Here is a 10334-nt window from a genome sequence, read left to right as displayed (position 1 = left end):
GTTCTCTTTATAATGATTGACATTTTAATGCCTTCCATGGGTTTACTTAGTTTCAACCTTCACAACAGCTCAATGAGGTAGTTAATAGTCCCATTTCACATACAAGGAATCAGATGAACTGTACAACATCACACACTGTTAAGTGGTGGAACCAAAATTTGATCTCAAAAATCTCAAAATACAAACTTTTATTTAAATAAGAAAAAAAGCTACTGTACAAATGCTATTCTGAAAAGCTTGCAGAGCCATGGCTATGGACGATAAGCTCTGTAATGAAGTGCTTCTATAAATTCTTAGGTTTAGAGATGATACCATCTGGATACCTTTGTTTGAACCGTGCAACCACATCTGGGTCTAGCAGGTGGATCCCATCCAATTGGTTTCCAAGGGTGATCCTAAAACAAGGGAAAAGGGAGCAAATCAGAAATCCTGGAATAAAGGGCTTAATACTGTTAAGACTGACTGCCTATCATCTCAAATATTCATGCCTATTCTCATTAAAAAGCATCAACATTAGAATAGTGTATGGTAGCATGACTGGTTAAGAACTGGCACGGGTTTCGGTATTAAAAAACAGGCTGGGTATTACCTAAGGGTTAATACCTGATGCCTTGCCATGCTTATTTCAGTAAGTTGCTGCTGTCAGCAAGTATTCTTAGGTAAGTGAAATGCTACTTACAGGTGTTTTAAAGGGATAAAAGTTACTAACATTTTTGACAAAGTAAATGGATACTTAGTAACCACCAGGGGGCACATTCAATACATCTCATAGAATGAGGAAAGATCTTTAGATTTTAAGAAGCAGAGACCCTACAAAGCAGTGCTATGGAACTAGAACCTACTGGGTTTCCACTGAATGTTGCAGAACTCCATAAAACAGTTGAAATACAAGCTTAACTGGCTTATGATTACTTTGAAGCCCACTTATAGACTAATGGAATATGAGATAAAGCTCTACAGAATTCATCCCTTGACTATAAACAGCTTTTGGGGCTAGCCTATTCTCCAGTCATGTTACCAGTTGGGTTGCACATTATGTGGTCGTCCAAATAACTCAATCTTGCGAGTGCCAGGGGACAGTCTCTCGATCATGCCATAGATTTCATCTGGTTTGTGACTAGTGGAACGAACCTGGGAAGAAATAAAAATTCTAACTACTTTTTATGCAAGATTGCACATCTAGCCTTTCCTATATCTTTATGATCCAAACAAGAACAGATGAGATTACATCTAACACACAATGAAATGTGGAAGTTTTTGGATACCTGAGGAAGCACATACCTCAGCTACGATCACATCACAGTCTAGACCCTGGTTGAAGCCTTGGGGATTTCCTTTAACACCAACCTGCTCACCACAGAGAACAGATTAACTTATGAAACCACAGTCTAATCAAACAATTCGATTTTATGCTCCACCCACTGACTCGGGCCCCACTGCTGCTCACCAAGCAGTGTTCTTTTCCATGGTTCAACCAGTGACCTGTCCGGCCTGTCCGAATGATGCGTTGCAGTTGATTTGTCTTCACCCAGATAATTTCATCTACACGTTCATAACTGTGAAGCATGAAAAAAGAGAACTAGAGCTTTACCCAGGTCTTCAGTGTTGGGGCAATACCACTGAAGCATCCTGGTATAAATTAGGTATATAAACATTAAGCATTTCACTCAAATCAACACCAACTGCTACTCACCCCCAGAGATTCAAACATTCTCTGCCCAATTCCATGGCCCTAGAAAGAAGTAAAGGGTGAACAATCACTTGTATGCTAATTTTTTCTCCCTTCAAGAGGTATGTTGTGTTAGAAACATCTTTTCAGTGAACACTGACATGCAAGACACTATCAGGGCAACAGAGTATATCTAAGAATAAAAAGATAAACATAGTATCTTCAATGGCCTTACTTGTTTCATAATGAGCAAATGAAGAGTTAAATATAATTCAAAGTATCATTCATGCTATAAACAGGTATTTGGACTCAGTGGGGGAGGAAAAAGGCTGAGTTGTACTTTAATAGGAGCTAGGACAACCCAGGCTTTTATCTCCCACCCAGTGCTTACTTTATTACAAAGGGTCTTGAGAGAGTTCATGCAAATGTATACTATGAAAGAACCATGCATGGCCTTCATATTTTTTTTTACACCAAAGTGAGCATCTTTTAATTCCATTTTTCCATGAACTTTTGGAAGGTTTTTGCATATCTGCCCATACCTATGTATCTTTGAACCGCATTACCTGCCTGTGACCCAGAGGAAGAGAAAGCCATCATCCTGCAGTACTGGTATGTTGAGCCTGCGCATCTCATCATCTGTCAGGGTCCCATAGGGCAGCTCCATGTGAATATCCCAGGGTGGGTCAGCCATCACAACTGCAAACTTGCCCAAGATACTGACGTCCAGGTAGCGGATATCACAACAGATCCACTGCATGAGGTGGTATTTGGTCATCTTCCCTTGCTTCACTCTCAGATTCATGGCCCCAGTCCCTCTTTTCCATTTCATTTTCCTACTCCCTTATTAAGCCTATCCCACTCCATTCCCAATCAGCAAGAAAGAATGCTGAATTATGCCTGTTTTCCTACATGCACGGCTGCCTTACTCAGACATAAGTCTGTAAGAAGAGTTTTCTGAACAGTCAGGTACCTGAGGTGGGAAGAGTCGATCTGCACTAGAGTCACCTCCAACACTCTGTGTAAGAGCAAGTTCCTGGCTTGGTGTATGGTCTTTGCTGCCAGGAGCCTCAGAATCCATGCAAGCATCAATTTCATAGTGAACATATTTGCAGGTATCCATGTGGAAACACGTGTTCAGGAAAGAACAGTCACCTAAAGATTCATCAGTGTGTTTATTGATAATTCGTCTGGGGAAATAAAAAAGGAGAATCAGAATCAAGATGGTGCCATGGAGGAAAGTCCCACAGTTCAAGTTCCAAATGGTTTCAAAAAGCCCTTTTGTTACCCTTCCTTAATTTTTTCTTTCATTAGAACTTCCTCCAGCAGTTTTATGAGACGGGAGGCATGGTGTCCATAATTAACACTAAATTATCCTAATTCCTCCCTAAGCAAAGACTTGGCTATCTTTTCTCACCACAGAAAGGAATTCTGGGCAGGAAGGACTTGATTGGTTAGAGTAGGATAAAACACTGACCTAATTAGCCTCTGTCTCTGTCCTAAGATCCTCCTCCTTCCAGGGAACCGTAAACTTTCATTGTGGTTCAGAGACACATGCCTTGTTGCTACAAAGGGGCACTTAGAAAAATCTCACACCTGTTTGGGAGTACAGCCTGTATGCCTTCACACACAAAGCCACCTCTAAAAGTACACATTCAAAGTCTGGAGGACTTGGATAAAGCATGAGTTGAATGATGGGGTTAAAGACAAGAGCCCCACTGACAAAGGAACAACCGCTTGAAAACCCATCCCACTTCATTCCTTCCCAAGAGACCTGAAGTGCAGCTTGCGACAGGGTCGATCGGCATCACTGGCTTTCATGCACTCTTCCTTGGTTCCATAGTCACAGAATTCTTGCACTTGGGCCCGACCTCGTGAGCGAAACTTTTCAACAATGGACTGTTCCTTGGCTGTTGTAGTATTTAACAGCTCTAGGATCTCCTGACTGACCTGTGACAGAAGCAGCCCTGGGCTTAAAAGGGTTTGTAGATCAAATTATCTCTTAATCCACCTCTATAAATTGTTTGACATATGAACTAACAATATGGGAAAACTACAGCCCTAAGATAAAAGATTTCTCTATCTCCAGATCAAAATCTCCTTTTGGGATGGAATTAAAATACTAAATGACTTAACTTACTGTTAAGCAGTAAGTTAATCTTCCCTCCCCAGGAAAGCATTCCTTCCCACAAAAACCACTTATGCTTACTGTGTAATGAACGAAGGCACACTACTAACACTACTATTTAGCTTAATAATTCTGTAAGGAGGGCACTCTGGTTTCCTCCCATTATTAACCTGTTTGCACTCAGAACTAAAAGTGGCAAAAGGCTGAGAATTCATGTGGGTCCAAAAGTTATACTCAGAACCATTACAAGGCTAATTCATGTTGTTCAGTCATCAACTTCCAGGACTACCAATCCGTATGACTTGTCTTCAGTATTCCCCTCAATTCATCTTTCTGTATTTCTGCATTTGTATCCTCTTGATCTGAGGATTATTCCAAACAAATTCAAGGAAAGATTCTCTTAAGTTTTGGGCCAGACAGCTCGAGGACAGGGAGCATTGCTGTATTATACAGTATACTAGGACATCAACAGCATCCCTGTACTCTAACCACTAAATACAAGTAGCACTCCCTTTGGACAACAAAAGTCTTGGGAGATGGCATTGTGGTATAGCGGGTTAAGCTACCACCTAAGATACCAGCATCCCACATGGGAACCGGGAGGTTCAAGTCTCAGCTGCTCCACTTCCAATCCAGCTGTCTGCTACTGTGCCTGGGAAGGATGGCCCAAGTGTTTGGGCCACTGTACCTATGTGGGAGACCTGGAGGAAGCTCCAGGCTCCTAGCATCAGACCAGCCCTGCTCCAGCTGTTGCAGCCATTTGGGGAGTGAGCCAGCAGATGGAAGATCTGTGACTCTGCCTTTCACATAAATAAATCAATCTTAACAAAACAAAACAAAAAAAAAGCCGCTAAACATTGCCAGAGTCCTTGGTGGGGTACAGTAGCAGTGCAAAAATATTTCCACTTAGGAACTCCTGCTCTAAACCCTGAATTTTAAAAAATCTTGCATTAAGGGTAAATCCTTCTCAATCAAAGGTATAATTCAAAGCATACTGTGAGGGTATTTCCATGTGAGCCCTACCTTCTTGCTCTGTTGTTCCTTAGTGGACTGCTGGTTCAGAAGGCTCTCTATCTCCAGATCAACATCTGAGGCAGCATGTTTCCTTGACTTCTTGGCTGGCTCCTTGGCTGGTTCCGATGCCGAAGAGGCCAGTCCAGAGGCTAAAGAGCTAGCAAAGGCAGCTGCTGTTGTTGAGTCCTGTTCTGCACGCCGCTTCTGCCCTGCAATAGTCCCTGCTCCCTCCCCAGGGCCTTTCTTTTCTGCCACAGCTCCCATCATGGCAGACAGCTTGGAATGGTCAGCATAGGTCACAAGAGTGGGATGCGCATCATCTTGTAGGAGACCTCGCTTTACCTCAATCAACTCCTGGGCTGCAAACTTCTGCAGGAGGCTTTCCACTCCATCTTGAGTGGCAGGGGCATCTGGCTAGAGATAAGAGGGGAGGATAACTCAGTAAGAAACTGACCGTGAACTGAAAATTAGTGGTAGACCCCTAGTCTACCCAGTCATTACCGTGGAGATGGCAAGACGGATGGATACAGCATCAGTGGGCAGTGTTAAGGTCAGATCAGAGAGATGATGCAGCAGCTTCTTCTCTAACTCAGGATCTGTAGCTAATTCAGGAATTGCTGAAGTTGTGCTAGACTTGGAGCCACCAGAGGTGGGTGCAGCAGGCACGGGGCTGTCACTACGGAAGGTTGGGGACAGTGCTGCCTCTGGATTCCTTAGATCTAAGAGTAAAGAGAAACGAAAGTGAAAAAGAGCAATCACTGTTGGTCTACATATCCCTCAGAAGCCAAATTCTCTGGCATTCCCAGCACACACACCCCTTTCATGTCATGAGGGAAAGTCCATGACCAACTTGAACACTGGACTGTCTCTTTAGTCGTACTCAAGCGTTCACTGCTGTACCAGGAGGGGACATGGTTTTCTGGGAACAACGTACCCTCTCTGCATGGATGAGAGCTGTTTCCCAATTCCTTGTCTTTACTGTGTTTCAAAGGAAGTAAATCCGCATAGCAGGTGTCAATGACCCTACCACCTCCTTTCACTCACTCTCAGAAGTGACATTACCAACCTACATTTTAATGAAAGCCAGAAGTATTTTTCAACAACCTAAGCTGTAATAAGAATCTTTTTCAGGCATGGAGTTTGAATTATCAAGGCCACTGGCCAACAGACAGTACAAAAAATGACAGTGTCAGGGGTAGAAATACATGACCTTTGATACTCCTAAGCACAAAAGTCTTGTAACAGCTTGCTGAAGCTTTGGTCACCAGAGGATGTTTCCTACTACAGGCCTCTCATCTACTCTATCACTTTACAAGCTGGGGAGCCTTCACAACTTTAATAAGATTGAAGAAACTCAGAATAAAAGGTTACCTTTGAGCAAGCTTAGTATCTGTGTTTATTTAGTTATTATACAGATAATAAATTAAACTCCTAGTACCTGGTCAGGAATTGTTAAATAAAAATGTAACATACAAGTTGGCCATTTGTTTTACATTTACAAATATTGTGGTTCCTTAGTAATTTCCAGTTTACTGGCTGAATTTGTAAACTCTGACTCAGTTTTCCAAGAAAATGGAGCTGAACTACACCAAACATTTTACTATAAAATTTTAATACTTATACAGAAAATACTCACTGTACTCTATTGAGAAAACAAACTCCACAATTCTAGACTAGCTGGAAATGTTAAGTAAATGACAAAGCTTTCTTTACTTCATTTACTTATGATTCCTTTATGATCTGCTAAATATTTCTTTTTTAAACTGATTTTTTTAATTTGAAAGGTAGAGTTACAGAGAGAGAGAGAGAGAGGTTGACTCCCTAAATGGCCACAACAGCCGGAGCTGTGCTGATCCAAAGCCAGGAGCCAGGAGCTGCTTCTGAGTCTCCCACGCGGGTGCAGGGGCCCAAAATTTGGGCCATCTTCTACTGCTTTCCCAGGCCATAGCAGAGAGCAGGATCAGAAGTGGAGCAACTGGGACTCCCAGTGCCCATGCAGGATGTCGGCACTGCAGGTGGCAGCTTTACCCGCTCCACCACAGCGCCAGCCCTGAGCTGCTAAATCCTAAGGAGATACTCTTTCACCAGCTCAACTGATAAGTTGTGTGTTTCGCTTAGTCAAAGAGGTGTGGTAGGGCAAGCATTTGGTGGAGGAGTAAGACACTGGTTGGCACATCCACAACCCAGGTCCGAGTGCCGGAGTTCAAGTCCTGGCTCTGCTCCAATTCTAGCTACCTGCTAACCTGTGCCCTGGGAGGCAGCAGATGATGGCTCAGGTACTACTCCCTACTGCATATACGGAGACTTGGACTGGGCTCCTGTCTTAGGCCTGGCCTGCACTAGCCATTACCCCAGCAGGTGGCTGTTTGCTGTCTGTCTCTACTTCTCAAATTTTTTTTTTATTTAAAAAAATAAGAGATGATGTATGCAAAGATCATGGAAGCACTACGGAGGTCTGGATGAGGAGTTTTAGAGTAACTCCCTCAGCTAAAAATATGTAAGAAATATAAGGGACAATTACTATTTATCATACTTAGAAGACCATAAACAAAATTCTCACAGCAAGCTAGACTGTGACTATTACAATCTCTTACGATTCAGAAATCCCACAAGTGTAATACATTTGAACCAGAATACCCCTGTGGTATTCTGTAAATATTTACAGTGGTCCAGGCTGGGCCAGGCAGAAGCCAGGCGCCAGAAACTCAATCTGGGTCTCCCACATGGATGACAGGGACACATCTACCTGAGCTAGCACCTGCTGCTTCCCAAGGTGTGTATAAGTAGGAAGCTGGAATGGGAGTGAAGCTGGGACTCCAGCTGGGATTCCAAATCAGGCACTCCGGTAAGGGGCACAGGCAACCCAAGCAGTGTCAACCACTGAGCCAAAGGCCTGCCCCGCTGCTATTTTTAACGCATGCTTTTTCAGAAAAACAAGGTTTTTCAAAAACATACATATAAATGATACACCTGTAATCAGACTTCCAATTCTGTTTTTGAAATAACTGAAAAGATACTTCCAGTAACTGAAGTCTATGGTAAACTAGGAGTCACTTGTTTATGATGAAGGTGGAATTATTACGTTTTCTATATAAAATTGAGATGCATAAAAAGAAACAGGGGAAAGCAACAGATAGGAAGCAAAACAAAGCCAAAGAAAATTGTACCTACAAAAAGCCAGATTTGAATTTTATATAAAAAAAATTCTTCTTGGGTAATTCAAACTGTGCAATGCTTGACCATCAATTATTCCCTGATCATATTACTTAGATTTTTTCCTCCACTATCCTACCTTCTTAACTCCAAAATTACTTAAGTTCTATATAGTAATCAAGGCCAAATTTAACTGCCAATTCCCCCATGATAACTTCACTGACTACACCAGTTCTTATTATTAATCTCCATTGTATTAATTGCGGACTCAATCACTTGCTATCCTACATATACCCTATTTCTGACGTTAAGCATCTGTCCTTGATTCCCAGCTAAACCCTACAGTCCTTGAGGGGCAGGGACAATGTCTCCCTTATTTGTGTCTAACTAGACTCACGAACACTGCAGATACTCAGTAAGTTATTAACTATGGTGTGAGAATCCTGCTAGTGTATCTTCTAGTTCCAGGCACCAGAATATGCGCACAGGAACCGAATTAGATCAAGACAAGATTGACAAAGGAAGCCGATGACTCTGATAAACACTGGCACAAGTTAGTACAAGAGTGATATTCACTATCCTTTTAGAGTTCTATAATTGATTTGCCTTACATAATTGGCAAATCAATAATTGGTTTGTGCTGACAGGTAGGGTAGGGCTTGTCAATCTTAAAAAAAAAAAAAAAGTTCCTTCAGGTTTTACAGCTGTAACTGGGGTGGTGGTGGAGAAAGAAGGAACAGTTTAAAAACTAAACAAGTGTTTTCAAAGTCTTGCTAAGTATGTGAGTGGCTAAGTCCACGCGTTTCCCCATTCATTGAGCGACAGGAGCGGGCCACTAGAATCATCTCTGTGGTCAATCGCAATCGCCAAGACAGGACCACTAGAAAGCAGCCGCTGGAACTACGCATAAAAACGCGTCGCGGCAGCAAGGGAGCAGGGGGATCGCGGGCCCGGGGCTCAGAGGCCGCACAGAGGCGACGTTCTCGCCGGCTGACGACAGGGCCTGGGGTCGCGGACGGGGCTCCGGCGTGCGCGCCGTGTGAGGCAGCTGCAAGGGCCGTGGGCTAGCCCACAGGAGGGCGAAGGTCTCCGCTACTGAGGAGCAGACGCCTTGGCGAGATGGAAACGCCCGGAAACACTCGGGAGTGTCGGTTTCTCCAAGGACCCCGCCCGCCCTCCCAGGCTGAGCCTCGGCCCCTACAGACCCCCGCCTCACCCAAATGCCCCGAGTCCTGCTTTCGCCTCCGCTGCAGCCTCTCCCGCAGCGAGTCCAGCTGCTTCTTGTGGGCTTGGATAGAGCTCCACGTGTCCGACATCCTACTCTCCCCGCGCGGGCGCGTCTCGAACCAGGCGCGGCGGACTAGCACCTCCCAGGCCTAGCTCCAAGTGTCCAGTTCTCTCGCGGCCACCGGAAGGCTACCCGGAAAGGATCCCAGGAGAGGCGCGAGAATGAAAAGTCACTTCCGGTCTCGCGCTAGCTCGGAAGCGACAACGAGAGCCACCGTAGGGGTTGCTGGAATGGCGGATTCGTTCCGGGCCTGATGAGGTTGCAGCGGCCATGTTGGTGCCTGGCAGAGCGGCCATGTTGCTTACAGACGCGCACGCGGCCATGTTGAATATTTAAGAGCCGTCCTGAACCCGGTTTAAGAGAGCGCTCGTTGACCGAAGTTTTAAAACGAAAGATCACTAGCTCATTTTGACAGTTTCATACTGACGGGCGTTTTCCACTAAAGGTGCTGTAGATTTATGTTTCCGTGCGTTCATTTGAAAAATAAAATTGCGGGTTCAGGATGCATGCAAGCTCCCTTAGGGAGGAAGGCTAATAGAAAAGGAGTATAATAAGGGGTCTTCGAATACGTAGTCTCAGTTTTATTAACCAGATCTACAGGTATCACGTATAATTGATTAAATTGGGGTCCTCACAATGGGTCACTGCAGATAATTTCTGAGATTCTGGTTGTATTGTTTCTTAGTGGAACTGGTTGGAGGAGTGTATCAGCTTGTGAAAATTAGGGGGGCCGACGCTGTGGCTTAGCGGGTAAAGCCGCCGCCTGCAGTGCCAGCGTCCTATATGGGCGCTGGTTCGAGTACTGGCAGCTCCACTTCCAATCCAGAACCCTGCTATGGCTTGGGAAAGCAGAAGATGGCCCAAGCCCTTGGGCCCCTGCACCTGCATGGGAGACCCAGAGGAAGCTCCTGGCTCCTGGCTTCGGATCTGTGCAGCTCTGGTGTTGCAGCCAACTGGGGAGTGAACCAGCAGATGGAAGACCTGTCTCTCCTTCTCTCTGTGTAACTCTGACTTTCAAATAAATAAATAAATCTTTAAAACACACACACACACATTTTGGGTGTGCACTTCTCTGTATAGTA

The 10334-nt window shown here is 44.3% G+C and overlaps 1 protein-coding gene across 1 annotated transcript; it reads right to left on the bottom strand.

The window, feature by feature from the left end:
* Nucleotides 1–173: 173 nt before the first annotated feature.
* On the bottom strand, nucleotides 174–9395 carry METTL3 (methyltransferase 3, N6-adenosine-methyltransferase complex catalytic subunit). Its single transcript, XM_062205474.1, has 11 exons — nucleotides 9181–9395; nucleotides 5313–5530; nucleotides 4821–5225; nucleotides 3444–3619; nucleotides 2643–2859; nucleotides 2236–2423; nucleotides 1694–1732; nucleotides 1448–1556; nucleotides 1282–1347; nucleotides 1019–1131; nucleotides 174–395 (listed from the first exon to the last, which is right to left on the bottom strand). The coding sequence occupies exons 1-11, from the start codon at nucleotides 9278–9280 to the stop codon at nucleotides 284–286; spliced, it is 1743 nt and encodes a 580-aa protein (XP_062061458.1). The 5' UTR covers nucleotides 9281–9395; the 3' UTR covers nucleotides 174–283.
* Nucleotides 9396–10334: the final 939 nt, after the last annotated feature.

Source organism: Lepus europaeus, chromosome 11 (genome assembly GCF_033115175.1).
Source record: "Lepus europaeus isolate LE1 chromosome 11, mLepTim1.pri, whole genome shotgun sequence".
NCBI classification, from domain to species: Eukaryota; Metazoa; Chordata; class Mammalia; order Lagomorpha; family Leporidae; genus Lepus; species Lepus europaeus.
The sequence above is the reverse complement of the archived record's forward strand: the minus strand, read 5'-3'. Positions and strand labels throughout refer to the sequence as shown.

What these genes read in the sequence shown, in the direction of transcription:
- METTL3 (XM_062205474.1), bottom strand. Translation starts at nt 9,280, where the DNA reads ATGTCGGACACGTGGAGCTCTATCCAAGCCCACAAGAAGCAGCTGGAC. An exon ending in ATCGACTCTTCCCACCTCAG is followed by an intron (nt 2,424 to 2,642) that starts GTACCTGACTGT and finishes CACCTCATGCAG; the next exon opens with TGGATCTGTTGTGATATCCG. An exon ending in GAATGTTTGAATCTCTGGGG is followed by an intron (nt 1,557 to 1,693) that starts GTGAGTAGCAGT and finishes CATGCTTCACAG; the next exon opens with TTATGAACGTGTAGATGAAA.